Source organism: Crassostrea angulata, chromosome 3 (assembly GCF_025612915.1).
Source record: "Crassostrea angulata isolate pt1a10 chromosome 3, ASM2561291v2, whole genome shotgun sequence".
Lineage (NCBI taxonomy): Eukaryota > Metazoa > Mollusca > Bivalvia > Ostreida > Ostreidae > Magallana > Magallana angulata.
Genome location: NC_069113.1, coordinates 57,996,243 through 58,014,910, shown reverse-complemented (window position 1 = coordinate 58,014,910; position 18,668 = coordinate 57,996,243). Strand labels below are relative to the sequence as shown.

Below are 18,668 nucleotides of genomic sequence, written 5' to 3'. Positions count from 1 at the left end.
AAAAATGTCGGTTTTTGTTGCCCACCGGCCCCCGTGATAAAAAGAAATTTTGAAATTTGATATCAAATCAAAATCACACTCCGATCATATTCTAGCAGATCATTTGGTTACTGCAAAAAAGTTGACGTTTTTGAAACCAGACTTTTGTTTAATAAAAATTTAAAACCGTCATTTTCCGCCATTTTATGACCCCAAGGACAAAACTAAAATTTCCGAAACCTTATTGCGCATTTAGGACACCCCTAAACTTATTCCAAGAGATGATTTGCCCACTGTTGAAATTTAAGAGGAGTTCGAGGAACCAGGGTTTTTTGTTGTTGTGAAGAACGTCATTTTTTAACCAATTATTCGACCCCCAAGACTACCAGAGAATTTTGGAAACTTTTTTACAAAACAACATGACACCCCAAATCAAACTCCAAGAGTTCAGTTTGCTGGTTTATATGATGTAAGAGCAATGTGAGAAAGTAAAATGTGATAGATGGTTACAACAATATACCCGAACTTTCTTTAGAAAGTGCAGATACTGAGTATGTAAATCAATATAAACCACCAGTTAATTCATACAACACTTCACAACCTCTTGGTATTCATTCTTAAAAAACTTTAAACGCTCTTTTGTTGAGAGTGGCTGGAGCATAGCACTGAAACATGTTTTTCTGCTTATTGTAAACTATGCATGCAGACAATGTTAAAACATACAGGGATAGTCGTGAATGTGTAGATGTAGATAGAAAGTGGAACCGTAGTTGGTAGTTGCATGCACTTAAACTATAGGTGAAGGTCGGTATGACGACAAGTTGCGTCTTTGCCGTATTGCATTTGTAGGCTGCCGTATTGCATTGAATTGGTCAGTCACGTGATTTAGATGGACCTCCAGATTACCAGAACATAGACCAAGTTGCATTGTCAGTGTTGGGATTATTAGGGGGCTGTAAGTACACGTAATTATTATATCTTATAAAAAATTAAAGTATTATTTACTCATTGATGCATGGATATAGATGAACTTGAGCTTTCATTTAACTAGGTCAAGAATCAAGTGCGGTCGATTCTGCTTTAAGTTAAAGATTAGTTCCCTTAGCAACCTGATTATATATTTTTAAGGGGGGTGTGCAGCCATCTTGTACATTTGAGGATAAGAATGTAACCATTTCTTCCTTTTTTATCTTTTGGCAACATTGTTGGCCAGTTTCAGGCAGAAACAACCAGCTGAAGAAATGTTTACATTCTTATCCTCAAATGTACAAGATGGCCGCACACACCCTTTAATATAAAAAAAATGGAATGGTTGTAAAAATTAGTTATCGACTGAATGTACTATATGCTACTTATTTTCTTTTGTTTAAGCTATGGGTTAACTAAACCATACTGATGGGCGGAACTAAATTATCGAGGCTTAATATAGAATGGGACAGGTCACAATACTAGTATTTCGTCTATACAACGGTAGGTTAAAGCGATAATGAATTTTTAAAGTTAACAGTATATAAATAGTGCCTGTTTGGGAGGGTAACAGTTGAAATTGACACCCCGAGAAAACTATTGTCAACCGACGCGAAGCGGAGGTTGACAATGGTTTTCGAGGGGTGTCAATTTCAACTGTTTTCCTCCCAAACAGGCACTATTTATTTTGTAATACTGAATGTCTTAATTTTAAAGAAAACTTAACTGTTTTTACATAGGAATAACGTGAATTCTACGGCGAACTGTACGCGCATGATTTTCGCGCATGTAACAATTTTTAATGTTACCCGTTGCTAAGTGCGTTGCTAACGCTGAGGGTAATAGAAAAAATTATGAACTGCGTCTAAACCAATCAGATTTCAGTATTTAACATGAAAGTATAACAATACACTTTATAGCATGAAATACCAAGTTGAATACCATGTGACTCATTTTGCTTGTTTTCTTATCTTTCAGCATTTTTTGTACAAATAACGGCATGATACATGTACTATCTTTGCCTTTCGATCGATAGAAAGTGCGCATTTAGGCGGAATAAGAAAAATTACCAACAAGTATAAATCGCGCACCTGCAGGTGACAAAACATAACATAAAAGGAAATTTTTTTTGTTTGCTGCGCATTCTCGAGCTCCTTATAACCTCTCTATTACAGGGTATCTAAAGAAAACCAATAAAATGATGTACGGTATTCCAACATATATGATATTTAAGTGAATAACTAGTCTTGTGACATTTGATATATAATCCATTCAAATAATTGAAATGTTGAATGACATTAACTTGACCGTTTTTATTGCAGACTCCAACTCACCAGCATGGACCCCCGTGCCCAGGATGCGATGCGATGTGACATGTGTGAAACAGCCTTGGCGCAGATGCACTGTGACACCTGCTTTGTCAACCTGTGTAAGGCCTGTGTGGGGGAACACATGTTTGATGAATCCATAGATCACAAAATCGTCAAGTTTAAGTCTAGGAAAACTACTCCTATCTATCCTTTTTGTTTACATCACTCTAAAGAACGATGCGAGATGTATTGTAAACACTGCGACACACCAATTTGCACCGCGTGCATAACGTCTGACAAACATCGCAGTCACAAGATCAATCAAGCTCTCCAAATGTGTGATATTATTAAACAGGATATTCGGAAGGATATTGATGTTTTGAGAGTAAAACTCACCCCAGTAGTACAAAAGCTGATATATGATTTAGAAATGAAAATTAATGAGGTTGAAGAAAAGTGCGAAGAAGCTAGCAAGTTGATTAGCAAACAAAGCGACGATTGGCATAAAGAGATAGACAAAATTGTCGACCAACTCAAAACTGAGCTTGAGAAAACAAAAGATGAAGGAGTGAACCTGCTGAAACTTCAAAAGTCAGAGATAGAGCAGACATTTTCAAAAATAAATGCTGCCATACAATCCAAAGAAGAAATGCTAGAATCAAATGATGTTGGGCTAGCGATTAACTTCAAAAGTCAATATGCGAAATTCTGTAAACTTCCTATTCCTGTCGATGTCCCGATACCTTCATTTACGCCTACAGAAATCAACTCACAGAGTCTGTTTGAGCAGTTTGGTGTTTTGTCAATGGGATCATTAGACTGCAGCATTTCTTCTACTGACATGTCAAGTGGACCTGATCAATTGCTGCGAAATGAAGCCGAAGAAATCGCATGTCTTTGCACTGGGTTCACCTTTCTTTACGGCATTGCATGTCAAAGTAACGATCAGGCCTGGGTAAGAGGTGGTTATGCAGACAAAGAAATGAACTTTTTAAAACTTTATGATATCGATGAAAGCAGAGAAATCAAATCTTTTAGCCTTGATACTGTGCCTTCGAGTTCAATTGATGTTGCATTGACAAAGCGTGGACATTTGATATACAGCTGTTCGTTTACAAAAACTGTTAACATCTTTAGAGGCGATAAATTAGAAACCTTGATCAAACTAGAGAAGTGGTCGCCACGCGGCATTTGCGTATCCTCTTCCGGAGACATGCTTGTCACAATGACACAAAGGAATAAATCGAAAATGGTCCGTTATTTTGGTACCATCGAGAAACAGACCATTCAGTTTGATGACAGACGGAAGCCAATTGAAGATACCGATAGTTTTCATTTGTATATTACAGAAAACAAGAACAACGATATCTGTGTCGCTGGAAAGGTTATGGTAATGTCATTCAACAAAACTGGGACATTACAATTTCGCTACACTGGTCCTAAAAATCCCACAAAATGGAACCAAGCTTTCTGTCCAAAAGGAATAGCCACTGATAGATATTGCCACATCCTAATCGCTGATACCGATAACAAATGTGTTCACATCATCGACAAGGATGGGGAATTTCTGCAGTACATTGACTGCGGAATGAGAAAACCTTGGGGATTGTGTACCGACTCCAGCGGCTTCCTTCTTGTTGCAGACAGCAAGAAGAAAAGTGGAGAAATTGTCAAATTCAAATACCTAGCGGACGTAAAGGCCTTAACCTTTTAAAAACTGTTAATTTACAGTCCTTTCGTTTGAAATGCCAAGATGGATGAATGTAAATAAAAGGGAATTTTAACTTTTACGTTGACCTCTTATGTAGCAATATACCTTCATCACCTGCATATGGTGTTTTTGTCTCTCAGTTAATTCGACACACAGGGGCATGTTCTTCGTATGAACAGTTTCTAAGACGAGGCAAGCTACTGACAAACAAGTTGATAAAACAGGACTATCAACAGTCCCGTTTGAAGTCATCTTTTCGTAAGTCCTATGGTTGATTCTATAACGACCTTGTCAGCAAATACAATCTTCCACTGGGTCGCATGCTGACTGACGTATTTCATACTAATTGTTAGACCATAATGAATCACCTAATTGTCTACGGACTTTTCCGTTTTCCCCCGATTACGACAAAGGGCACACGGCGGGTGTGACCGGTCAGCAGAGCAGAGGATGCTCACTCCTCCATGGCACCTGATCCTACCTCTATCTTTTTAGAGGTCCGTGTTGCTTTGCTTTGAATTTGTTTTTCGTTTTATGGATTTTTGAGATGGTTGACAGTTTGTTATTGTCATTTTTTCGTGCATCTCTAAAGACTTGAAATTTAAAAAAAAAAAACTTCGGTTCTTGTTGATGTGATGATATCCCATAGATTATATATACTTTAAATTAATGGCATGAAGTTTAAATGCATGTTTACATTAAAAGAAAAACCAAGCCTAATGCTCAAATGTAGGGACATTGTTAAACAGATGTTTGTGGGTTTTTTAAAACAAAAAATACACAATGATGATGAAAATGAATTACAACCGGTATTATTTTCACGGTGTCTTTTTCCTTCTCCATGTAGACACAATAAAATGGTTCAAAATTTATATTTTTTAATCTTTATCTGACAATTAATACTTTGACCAGTACTCTTGTGGTCGATCTTTGAAAAGTTTGCACGGAGGTCAATTTTGACCAGTACTCTTGTGGTCGATCTTTCAAAAGTTTGCACTGAGGTCAATCTTTAGAAAATGTGCACTGTAGTCAATATTCGGAGAGTGATTACTGTGGGCGATCTTTAAATTGTGGACTGCAGTCAATCTTTAAAATAGCTGAATTATTAGTCCTCTCATCTTACGTTGCCATCACTGCTCCCATCCTCTGACCATCAATTCGTTTCACATTTTAATGTTAACATTGTGATGCTAGTAAAGGCAGTAGTGGCACATGTCGAGATATCACCGATTCAAGGAGAGGGAATGGCGCACCCCCCCCCCCTAAAATTGTCAAAATAAAGTTCAATCATACTCCTTCTGGGGAAAACATGTACAACTTGCGAGTCTTAATTTTCAACTTTTTGGAAACATGTGATTTCTCTTCATAAGACTGATTTCAACGGTATAGTATAAAAACCCATATTAGTTACTCTCTCCTTTGGTTTAAATTTGACTAGTAACCTAACTTTAAGTAATTGTTTTTACTAGCTCCTCCATGATTATCATAATACAAGCTGACACGGTTTTCTTTTTAAAAATCTATTTACCTCGTCCCATTGAACTTGATTTTTTTAAGCTGATTAATGTACAGCCATTCTTGATAAAAAAAAAATGAAATGTTTCTTTCATTCTACAAGGAAGGGTGTTTTTGTGGGATTTTAAGTTATAAATCTACAAACCTTTAAGAATTGTAAATAATTTTGTTACTCTTAATATTATCAATCACGAAAAGAAATATCACAAAAGTCTAAATTTTAAGTCATCATTTTTCCCTATTAAAACTCTAGAAACCAGGAACTTCCTGAGGCTTCGCACCCTGCGCCCCCACCAAGGCTTTGCTCTGGACCCACTGAGGGTTTAAAGGCGGCCACAGACCCCTTGCCTAATACTGGTGTCCTCTCTTGCTTCAAATCTTGGATACGACCCTGCCGTAGATACTTATGTGTAAAATGGATTTTCCGTTTTTAACATGGCATATGTTTTTTGTTTTTGTTTTTATAGATCATTTATATCTATAACTTAATTATATAATTAAATGTGACCATGCATAAATAGACCGCTTTTCCTTATATTTGTATTGTGTGAAATGATACAGCTTAGACTTTGATCTTAAAATGTGTATGCACTTTAAAATTAAATTTAATGTACAGTGTTTGAAATTTGGTGCCTGGCTAAGACCATAGTCACGTCACAGTTTTTGTGTGTGCATGATCATGGACCAATGCGTGTTGAACTGGGTTTTTCATATAAAAGAAGCTATGTATTTCTTTAATAGACTTTTAAAGTCGTATAGAGGATTTTAAAGTACATTTTGTACCTTATTTTTTATTCCATCAATCAAACAAAGCTATTTCATCAGCAATCTTATTTAAAAATGTAATCAGTAACTGTGAAATTAATGAATTAAAGTAAGTTCAATCCTTCATTCAGTTGTTTTATAATATCACGTTTTCTGGGTTGTCTTTTATTACATTTATTTGCAATCGCGTAAAATTTGATGTAAGGATATCCCAATATGATGAATTATATTATCTACTTTTTCTGTCCTTGTTAAGATAGCAAATCACTACACGTAGTGTAAGAACACCAGTGTCACAGATTTTCGAGCGGAATTAACTAAAATTTATATTTACTGTAAGACAAAGACTAAGACAATATTTTTACATTGTTTTTACATATTTAATATAGTTTGAATTGATACACATTGAAAGTAATTGTCCTAGTATGTCCTAGTATGGGAACTGGTAAGGTCCTCCACTGTTGTCTATTGCCACTTGGTCTTGACAAGAATGGACTGGTGAGGTCCTCCAAGGGACAATGTTCTCTACTGGCCACACAAGACGTCACCAATATTCGGCCATCATCGATGAAAGTGGTTTACACAATAGATGGAACAAGGAACCTGCGCCAACGTAGTACACAAACACATTAAGTACATGACAAAAGCAACTGTGGCTTTTACACCAATACGCACCATACTTTACTTACAGGCTATACAGTCACGAATGACACTCTTAGCATAGACGCTTATTACACACAAAATACTGATATACAGTCTTACAGAAGACTTACTATAAAGCATGTTAGCTTTTACACTCACAAAATACTAACTCAATTACTTAAATGCAGTGTTGCATAATACTACTCATTAATACAAAAGGAATATGACCATAATAGTCCGCCATACTTATGATAGATTCAAACACGTGTATCTAAACATAGACATTTAAATTCAAACGTAACAAATAAGCATAAAAACGATTGGAATACCATGACTGGGTGTTTTAGAACAGTAATGAACAAAATGACGATAAAATTGACAATTAATAAACCTCACCTCAGAAAAAGCCAGTACCAGGTTCACTTCAGAGTTAGCACACAGCTATTTCAATTAACAAAAATGCATAGTGACTGGATGGTATGCACGAGAGAAGTATAAGTGCGTCCTTCCCTCTGGACTGCCGCGTCCAAACTGATACTGCACGGACTGGCGGGTTTAAGGCCCGGTGAACTGAGGTTCAATATGGGTATTTACAAACGTAAGACTAAAACACTAAGGGGCTCACCACGGGATATGTGGTTAAGTTAAAATACGAAACTAAATATATACAATGATGAATTTTAATGTGACATTTACCTCCCTTTTCAGAGAAGTACGAAGTACTGGAAAACCCATTAAAATTTAAAATACTGAAAGTAAACATATTTACATCAAACGACTAAGGTAGTCTGCACCCACATTGTCTTTACCTTTGATTGCATGTATAGTAAACCTGTAAGGTTGCAAACTAAGCGCCCAGCGCATAAGTCTAGGGTTAGTGACCTTAGCCTTATTTAAGTACACAAGTGGGCTATGATCTGTCTCTAAAATGAACTCATGTCCATACAAATACTTCTGGAATTTCTTAATTGCCCATACAACTGCCAAGCACTCTTTCTCAACAGTTGCATACTTGTACTCACTCTCTCTTAGCTTTCTACTAGCATAAGCAATTGGGAGTTTCTGACCAAGTTCTTCTTGTAAAAGAACTGCACCTAGACCTCTGTCTGAAGCGTCCGTCTGTAGAATGAAAGTCTCCTTAATATCAGGAAGTTTCAATATGGGACACTTAGTAAGTGAAGCTTTTAACGTCTGAAATGCTAAATTGTGAGCATCTTCCCATTTTAACTTAGTGGGTAAACCTTTTTTGGTCAATTCAGTCAATGGTGACGCGATTTGAGCAAAATTGGGCACAAATTTCCGGTAAAACCCAACTAAACCAAGGAATGACCTTAACTGTTTTTTCGTAACAGGAATAGGGGCATTACATATAGCTTCAACCTTGTCAAAGTCTGGCTTCAACTCCCCATTACCCACTACATGTCCGAGACAGTCAATATTTGAATAGGCCAGTGAACATTTACCTGGTTTTGCTGTCAGACCTGCTGTCCGCAATCGCTGAAAAAGCTCATCTAATACAACAAAATGATGATCTAGAGACTTTGTGTACACCAAAATGTCATCTATGAAATTGTCTACATTCTCCATTCCATGCAAGACTTTGCGCATTAATCTTGAAAATGTGGCCGGAGCCGTAACTAACCCAAAGGGCATGACCCTGAACTGAAACAAACCCTTACCTGTTCTAAAGGCTGTTTTTGGTTTTGAATCATCTGTTAACTTAACCTGCCAGTACCCTTTTGATAGATCAATTTTTGAAAAAAATTTATGTCCTGCAAGTTTGGAAAACATTTCATCAGCATCTGGCATTGGCTCTGAATCAAATATGGTCTGATTATTTAACAGGCGAAAATCTATACAGAACCTGTTTGTTCCATCTTTCTTGGGCACGATAACAACTGGTGAACAATACGGGGAGTCAGAAGATTCAATAATGTTCATCTTCAACATGTCACTCACCTCTTTGTTTACTGTTTCCTCCATTGAATATGGTATCTGACGATTTTTGACATGAATCGGTTTGGCACTTGTCGTTCTAATTTCATGTTCAAGTACACTTGTGATACCAGGACTGTCTTGAAAAACATCATCAAACTTAAAAAGCAACTTCATCAATCTGTCCTTGCTCTCTAATGCTAATGATGGGTTAATGTTTACTGTGCTTACACTAACCGTGATTGAGGATACTCATCTAACTGTCCATCTTGGTCCTCATCATCCACGCAATCAACTACTGCTGCGTTCACTAAACCAAGAACACCTGTATCTTCCGTCACTGAAGCAACATCTGAAATTGGTCTCTCAATGTACTTTTTTAAAAGATTTATATGAAAGGTTTTTGTCTTACCTTGCATATCTAACTGATAATCAACTCTGTTGACTTTCTTTGTGACCACAAAAGGTCCTTTCCACTGAAGCAATAATTTGTTATTGTCAGTCGGTAAAAGAACAAGAGCTCTATCTCCTACCTTTAGACTTCTTGTTCTAGTTTTCCTGTCATAGTGTTTCTTGTATCTGGTAGACGACTTTTCCAGACTCTCTTTTGCAAGTTCAGCCATAGACTGGAGTCTGTCCTTGAGATCTAAGACATATTGGTAGGTTGTCTTGACGTTTGGATCTGGTATGTCGTTTGTCCACAACTCCTTCAATATGGAAATAGGTCCACGAACTGATCTACCATATACCAACTCAAAGGGTGAGAATCCAAGACTCTCCTGTGGCACTTCTCGGTAGGCAAACAGCACAGCACTTAGGTACTTGTCCCAATCTTTTGGTTTCTCGGAACAGAGTCGCTTCAACATCTGCTTTAAGGTCCCGTTGAATCGTTCCACCAACCCATTACAGCTAGGATGATACGGGGTTGTTGTCCGCTGACTAAGAGAAATAAGGCGACTTACCTCTGACATTAATGCGGAAGTAAACTGAGCTCCCATATCTGTCAACATTTCACGAGGTATACCAATTCTCGAGAACATTTCAAATAGAGCCTCTGCAATACTCTCTGTTTCGATGCTTGGAAGTGCTATGGCTTCAGGATAGCGAGTAGCATAATCCACTAAAGTGAGAATATAGCGATTACCTTTGTCTGTGATTGGAGAAAGAGGGCCCACCAGGTCAACAGCAACTCTCTGGAACGGTTCGTCTATGAGTGGCATTCGTTCAAGAGGTACTTTCTTAATCTTACCTTTGTGAACTGTGCGCTGACAAATGTCACAAGACTGGCAAAATCTTCGCACATCACTCTGGATTCCTGGCCACCAGAATTCTGACGTTACTCTCGCTAAAGTACGCTGTGTTCCTAAATGACCTGCTAGTAGTGAATCATGTGCAAGTTTCATCACCTGGTTTCGGAATTTATCGGGAACAACTAACTGAGAATAACTCTTTTCCCTATCTCCCACATGAGTACTATACTGTCTAAACATAAGGTCGTTTCTCTTAAACCAACTCACTTTACCATTTTTCTTAACCTGAGAGAGATTGTTCTCTACATTTTCACGTACCTTTTTCAAAGAATGATCATCCTCCTGCGCATCCCTAATTGTCATCGGATTGATATCTTCAGTAATCATGTCTGGAACCCTAAGTTGAGGATATGGTTTACTCTTGTCACGTTTCTGTTGCCTAGTCTCAACAGCATTTACCTGCCAATCTGGATCTGGTTGATCTGCTGGTTTGGCATCTGGAACGTTACCAACTATCAAGTCGTACACAGGATTCTCCATACACCATACCTCATACTGACCTTTCAGAAATGGCGTATCGATGGACACTTTGGCAATCGGGACAGATACCTTAGAACCATCTGCTAAAATACAAGTCTGTTTCTTACCAACTATAAGGTTTTCCTCCTGTATCTTGCTCATTTTAACAACAATACCACTACACCCAGTATCTCTTAGTACCGTCACAGGGACATTGTTAACATACCCTGCAGATAAAGGCATGTTAAAAGACGAGTTCTTCTGACAAGATGATGACATTGTCATTGGAGAAGAAGATACTCTGGAATCTACAATAGAATCAGTAGGCATTGTGCTAACAAAACAAACCTTTTGCTCTGAATATCCAAAGTCTTGCACTGCATTAGAAACGTTATTAAACGATGTTCTAGACTTACATTCTGGTGCAATGTGTCCGTACCTATGACATTTGTAACACTTACGCTCTGTCTTTGGAATGAACCTTTTCTTATCATTAGGTACATGCTTGTTCTCACCTACATCTGTTTTCTTCACCTGATCAACTTTTTTTGCTAAAGGCATCTTACCCTTACCCGTAGCTTGGAGTGCATTCAGGTCACGAGCATCTTTATACTGATCAGCCAAGTTTGCCATTCTTGTCAAATTCTCAGGTAATCTTTCCTTTAAAAATAGTTTCAAATCTTGACTACACACATGTAAAAATTGATCCCGTAACATAAGATCATACAAGTCTTCAAATGATTTGGAAACCTTTGCCATTTCAATCCACCTATCAAAATAACTACTCAACCTAACAGAGAACTGGGAAAATGTCTCACTAGGATCTGGCCTACATGATCGAAATTTCTTTTTAAAACCGTCATCTGTCAATTCAAAGCGTCTGAGTAATACTGTCTTTAGGGTATTGTAGTCAAGGGCATCAGTTTTGGGCATCAACGCATACACATCTAAAGCTTTCCCCTTTAATAAAGCACTAAGATTTATAGCCCAATCCGATCTATCCCAACGCTGAGCTTCAGCGTACCTTTCAAATCTTAAAAGATAACTATCCATCTCATCGTGAGAATCGTCAAAGAAAGGGAGTTTGTGAATCTTAGCGGACACATGACTATCGTAAGATTTTGACTCACTTGCAATATAAGAGTGTTGCTCTAATTTCATTTTCTCAGTGTCAATCTTCACTTTCTCTCTCTCTAGCTCAAAATTATATTTCTCTCTCTCAGCGTCCGCTTGAGCATGCATCTTAATCTTTTCCAACTCTCTCTGAGCTTGTCTCTCATTTCTTCTAATAGCTTGCTGTTCTTTAATAAAATCTGCCAGAGCAGTATCCTTAAGACCTAAACCCTCACCAAATGCTTTTAACTCATTCAAATCATCCATGTTTGACATGAAACTATCGGTACAAGAATAAATTAACTTGAACCTCACTTCACATTTGACTAACTCAAAACCACCAGTAGCTATGATACACAATACATCGCGAAAACAAATGCATCCAGTATCACGAAACACAAAATAGCTTACTACTCTGTAGTTACCAGAAGGTTCCGACTTACTGAGACAGGTCCAACTCTGGTTAGCATTTTTCCAAGGTCCCAAACAACCAGTACACGGCTGATTTTATACAACACAGAACACACACAAAAGGACAATGGTACACACAAACTGAAACAACATAAAGAACAATGAACATGAATAACATGGAACAAAAAAACAAAACGGTAAACAAACAAATTGAACACTGAGTAGTTTTTTTTCAGAAAAACTTTACAATTTTTTTTTTCTTTTTTAATACAAAGATTTTGGGGAATAGATCCCACTTCTGACACCAATTTGTCACAGATTTTCGAGCGGAATTAACTAAAATTTATATTTACTGTAAGACAAAGACTAAGACAATATTTTTACATTGTTTTTACATATTTAATATAGTTTGAATTGATACACATTGAAAGTAATTGTCCTAGTATGTCCTAGTAGGGGAACTGGTAAGGTCCTCCACTGTTGTCTATTGCCACTTGGTCTTGACAAGAATGGACTGGTGAGGTCCTCCAAGGGACAATGTTCTCTACTGGCCACACAAGACGTCACCAATATTCGGCCACCATCGATGAAAGTGGTTTACACAATAGATGGAACAAGGAACCTGCGCCAACGTAGTACACAAACACATTAAGTACATGACAAAAGCAACTGTGGCTTTTACACCAATACGCACCATACTTTACTTACAGGCTATACAGTCACGAATGACACTCTTAGCATAGACGCTTATTACACACAAAATACTGATATACAGTCTTACAGAAGACTTACTATAAAGCATGTTAGCTTTTACACTCACAAAATACTAACTCAATTACTTAAATGCAGTGTTGCATAATACTACTCATTAATACAAAAGGAATATGACCATAATAGTCCGCCATACTTATGATAGATTCAAACACGTGTATCTAAACATAGACATTTAAATTCAAACGTAACAAATAAGCATAAAAACGATTGGAATACCATGACTGGGTGTTTTAGAACAGTAATGAACAAAATGACGATAAAAGTGACAATTAATAAACCTCACCTCAGAAAAAGCCAGTACCAGGTTCACTTCAGAGTTAGCACACAGCTATTTCAATTAACAAAAATGCATAGTGACTGGATGGTATGCACGAGAGAAGTATAAGTGCGTCCTTCCCTCTGGACTGCCGCGTCCAAACTGATACTGCACGGACTGGCGGGTTTAAGGCCCGGTGAACTGAGGTTCAATATGGGTATTTACAAACGTAAGACTAAAACACTAAGGGGCTCACCACGGGATATGTGGTTAAGTTAAAATACGAAACTAAATATATACAATGATGAATTTTAATGTGACAACCAGTATAACTAGTTACCGACAATTGCATAACAATAGACGGTTGTTTAAAGAGACAAATTGTCCTATTTTATTACAAGATTGTTATCACTTTGTTTTTTGTTTTTTCAAACGCTCAACAAACTGATAACGCATGTTTCATGACTAAATTATCATCTAAATTGAACAATTGTCTCAATCACCATCCATCTTAAGAAATAACACATGTATACAAGGTTGTTTTCATGACGGTGATGTTATTTGGCTTTTTTAGCAGAGTCGCCATTGATACATATCATGGACCCCAGTGCTCAAGACATGGTGTGGTATAACCTGTGTCAGCAGAGATGCACCGTGGCACCTGCATCATTAACGTGTGTAAGGCCTGTGTGGGAGAACACATGTTTGATGAATCTATTGACCACAAAATCGTCAGGTATAAGTCTAAGAAAACCACAATTCTTTATCCTTTTTGTTCAGAACACTCCAAAAAACAATGTGATATGTATTGTAAACTTTGCAATCTGACTATATGCACGTTATGCATTACATCTGACGCACATATAGGTCACAAGACAATCAGTTTTCTTGAACAGTGCGAAATCATTGAAAACGATATTCAAATGGATAATGATAATTTGCGATCAAGCGTTACCCCAAAATATCAGAAACTGTTATATGATGTAGAGATGAAAATTAAAGAAGCTGAGGAAAAGTGTGAAGAGGCGGACAATTTGCTCAAAAAACAAAGCGATGACTGGCATCAACAGATTACCAACATTGTTGAACAATTTAGAGCCGAGATTGCAAAAACAAAAGAGACAGTATTAAACACTTTTAAAGTACAAAAATCAGAAATAGAAGAAACATTGTCTAAAATAATTTTTGTTTTAAAATTCAATGAAGAAATTCAAGAATCAAGTGAACTGATAAAAGTGATTGTCTACAAAAGCCAAACTACGCTTTTTCGAACACCCACTGATGTTGATATTCCTTTACAGATGCCTTTTTTTTCGCCTAAAAATATCAACCTTGAGAGTCTTAAGCAGCAATTTGGTTCTTTGTCATATAGTGAATCTTCTAACGTTTCACCCACACCAGGAGCCAATGAAAAAGAGCAGCTCGTACTGAATAAACCAATAGAGATTGCAGTTATAGACACAGATTTTAGCCCTCTTCAAAGTATTGCATGCACAAATACATATCAAATCTGGGCTATTGGCGTTGGGGCTTTGAAACTGTTTGAAACCATTGAATGCAAAGAAGTCAAACGAATACACAACTATAAACGATCTTTTTCAGATTCACCAAAAGACCTTGCTGTTAACCAAGATGGAGAAGTAATTAACAGTTGTTTAGATACAAGAACTGTGAATATTCTAAAAGGTGAAAAATGGGAGACATTGATCAGACTGGAGAATTGGTTGCCAAGAGGTATCTGTATAACTTCGACGGGAGACATGCTAATTACCATAAACACGAAAGAAACAATCCAAAGTCGTGAGATATGCTGGAACCATTCCGAAACAAACCATTCAATTTGGTAACAAGGGTAAAAACACCATACCATTCTCTGAAAAGCCTTTCTTATATGTTACTGAAAATAACAACAGAGACATTTGTGTCTCTAGGGGAGAAGTGGTAGTGTTGAAAGAAACAGGGGAATTAAGATTTCGATACAATGGCCGTTATCCTCCTCCAAATTGGAATGAAGATTTTAGTTCAAGTGGAATTGCCACAGACAGATATTGCCATATCCTAATAGCTGATACGGGAAGTAAGTGCATCCATATCATCGATCAGAATGGGAAATTTTTGCAGGACATTGACTGTGGAAATAGGAAACCTTCGGGGTTGTGCATAGATTCATTTGGCTTCCTTTTCGTTGACGATAAAAAGAGCAGATGTGGAGAAATTGCGAAATACAAATACCAAAAGATAAGCGAAGCTAGCACAGCAAAATGCAAGAACCAAGAGATAGATGAAGCTAGCATTGAGAACGGCAAGTACAAAGAGAATCATGAAGCTAGTATTGAGAAAGACAATAACCAAGAGACAGACAAAGCTAGCATTGCGAAAGGCAAAAACCAAGAGATAGAGGAAGCAAGCATTGCCAAAGGCAAGTACCAAGAGGTAGACGAAGCTAGCATTGTCATAGGGAAGTACCAAGATGTATACAAAGCTAGCATTGCCATAGGCAAGTACCAAGAGGTAGACGAAGCAAGCATTGCCACATGGAAGAACCAGGAGGTACACGAATCTAGCATTGCGAAAGGCAAGTACATAGAGATTGATGACACGAGCGTTGCGAAAGGCAAGACTCAAGAGATAGTCGAAGCTAACATTGCAAACGGCAAAAACCAAGAGATAGAGGAAGCAAGCATTGCCATAGGCAAGTACCAAGAGGTAGACGAAGCTAGCATTGCAAAAAGCAATTACCAAGAAGTAGACGAAGCTAGCATTGTCATAGGCAAGTACCAAGATGTAGACGAAGCTAGCATTGCAAAAAGCAATTACCAAGAAGTAGACGAAGCAAGCATTGCCATAGGCAAGTACCAAGATGTAGACGAAGCTAGCATTGCAAAAAGCAATTACCAAGAAGTAGACGAAGCTAGCATTGTCATAGGGAAGTACCAAGATGTATACAAAGCTAGCATTGCCACAGGCAAGTACCATGAGGTAGACGAAGCTAGCATTGCAAAAGGCAAGTACCAAGAGGTACACGAAGCTAGCATTGCGAAAGGCAAGTACAAAGAGATTGATGACACGAGCGTTGCGAAAGGCAAGACTCAAGAGATAGTCGAAGCTAGCATTGCAAAAGGGAAGAACCAAGAGATAAACAAAGTTAGCATTGCAAAAGGCAAGTGCAAAGAGATAAACAAAGCAAGAGACACTGGAAGTGAGGTTCCATCATTTTTTTCAAAGGATTGGTACACTTATATTTTCTAAAGGTCAATACAAATATTATATAAATTTTATTTACGTGCATGTAGCTATTGCATTGTAATTACTATTTGTCATGTTTGCCCTAATGAGAGAGAGAGAGAGAGAGAGAGAGAGAGAGAGAGAGAGGGCCAATGTCTGTTCATGTTAATTTTAAGTCAAAATTTTGTTAATAAAAAAATATTCTTTCAATATCAATATTTGGGCACTAATTGTGGAGTTATCCATTAAAAGTGTGACATCAGTAGAAGTTTTCTTTAAAGGGCCGAAATATATTATTTTGCAATTATCAATATTTAAACAACTAAAAATAGTTGATTTGAGACAGATGTTTGCGTTGTAACGCTCCCTCGCCGGTAAGGTGAGAGGCGATGGTCCTACCCGAGAAAGAATCAGACTTTGGTGAAAACTATATATACATGTACAAGTACAGACACAATCACTGCTTCTGCAAATACATAATGACAGGGATGACCACGAACTCATTATTGTAAGATGTTCTGTTGATCAAGAGGACAGATGGTTGCTCAATCTTTTGCACCTGTTCTGATAAATCCCTACAATCTGCTGAAGAATTCCCTACAATCTGCTGCTGAAGAATTATTATACACACGATTCTATTATAAATGCAGACATAATAATATGCAAACCTATTGTATAGCAGTAATGTATGATGTCTATTATCAAAGATAAAGAAAAAAAATATTGATCAAATGATTATTATTCTACTTTAGTTGGAAAAATTTATTCCAAAGTAGAATGCCCTTTTTACGATGAGGTCAGTGAGGATCGGGGTTTTTATAACTGTCGTACAAAACAATTATTTAGTTTTCATAACTTTCTACTCGGACTAAAACCCTTAAGATGTAATATTTGTTTTCTTGATTTGGTTTACGTTTGTCAAAAATTAAAAAATATATTTAATACTATTCAAAATTTATAAAATGCTAAATATAATAAAATAACTCCAAAGCACTTAACATAAAATAATGATTAACAATAATATTACAGGATTAAAATAGACAATTAAGAGGCATAAAACATGTTTGAAATGAAGCAGTGTCAAGAATAACATTACTTTAAAATGTTAAATCAGGAGAGTCCTGTACACAGATATCAAACAAATGATATGCAGTGTCAATTATAAAAAGCTAATCTTAAAACATGAGCCTTAAGTGATTTTTTTAAAAGCGCACAGATGTTGTTCATGGCTTAGATATGCCGATAGACCGTCCCAAAGCACTGAAGTACTAACGTCAAACCGCCAATCATGTAAGGGGGAGCTAAAACAGGCCGAGCCTGCTGCCTAATCCCATTCAATATGTTATATTGAATATAAAAAACCGCCTATCATCATACTGTTTTCAGCGGACACGAGGTTTGACAAGTAATCTTGAATTTTCGGACTGCAATGTACGCATAGAAACATATTATTTTGCAAGGTCCTGGATTTATGATGGTGACGTCGCGTAAAGCGCCTTTAAAACAGCCACATGTAACTTATACTGGAGTCGAAATTCCACTGGCAGCCCATGAAGAGACATAAGTACGGGGGTTACATGATTATTCTCATTGTCTTGTTATAATCCTGGCCGCTGTATTTTTAATTCTTTGCAGTCTTGACAGGGAGCTCGAGCTCAACCCATACAGCAATGCATTTCCGTAATCCAGTCTAGAGGTAACGAATGAACACACTAAGGTCTTGCAGGCATTTTTAGTGGTAAGTTTTCGAATACGATCAATAAAATTATTTAAATAATAATGACTTGATGACTTGTATTTTATTTCTTTTGTTAAGGAAAATTCTCAAAATCTGTTGTGTTTTTCTGATTGGTCGTAAGCCCCAGTTGGTCTCCCTCTTATCTAAGCTTGTCTGTCTTTTCTTGCATGTGATGTTGTGTATGGCTTGCTTAACTTGCATATTAGTTATTAGATTTTTCTGACCAGGTTTTTTTAAAAAGATATTTGCTGGACGTGTAATTATAAAAATTGTACTTTCGACAAACATATTGCAATTTACAATGTCAAAAAAATTGTAAAAACTGTAAAATGTGCAGACAAATAAATCCACGCAACCTAGATGACTCGGCAATGAGTTTTGAGCCTTAATATTTAGACTTCAAATAAATTACGTGCGTTGCCCTTAAGGTCCTGGATTTTACATATTTTGTGGGTGAAAATAATATAATCTACACATGGATATTTTTGTCGCGATTTATAACAGTATAAAAATTAAATTTATGCATATTTTAAGGTCTTATAGTTCAACTTCTAGACGG

The 18,668-nt window shown here is 37.0% G+C and overlaps 2 protein-coding genes and 1 pseudogene across 2 annotated transcripts; 2 read left to right on the top strand and 1 right to left on the bottom strand.

Moving 5' to 3' along the window:
- Nucleotides 1-719: 719 nt before the first annotated feature.
- LOC128179002 (uncharacterized) lies at nt 720-4,836 on the top strand. The gene is made up of 2 exons (XM_052846464.1): nt 720-934; nt 2,268-4,836. The coding sequence occupies exon 2, from the start codon at nt 2,284-2,286 to the stop codon at nt 3,967-3,969; it is 1,686 nt and encodes a 561-aa protein (XP_052702424.1). The 5' UTR covers nt 720-934; nt 2,268-2,283; the 3' UTR covers nt 3,970-4,836.
- A 1,712-nt stretch (nt 4,837-6,548) lies between these two features.
- LOC128175296 (uncharacterized) lies at nt 6,549-11,722 on the bottom strand. The gene is made up of 2 exons (XM_052840825.1): nt 7,285-11,722; nt 6,549-6,849 (listed from the first exon to the last, which is right to left on the bottom strand). The coding sequence occupies exon 1, from the start codon at nt 11,643-11,645 to the stop codon at nt 9,051-9,053; it is 2,595 nt and encodes an 864-aa protein (XP_052696785.1). The 5' UTR covers nt 11,646-11,722; the 3' UTR covers nt 6,549-6,849; nt 7,285-9,050.
- A 2,021-nt stretch (nt 11,723-13,743) lies between these two features.
- On the top strand, nt 13,744-16,512 carry LOC128177743 (uncharacterized; annotated as a pseudogene).
- The last annotated feature ends 2,156 nt before the right edge of the window (nt 16,513-18,668 follow it).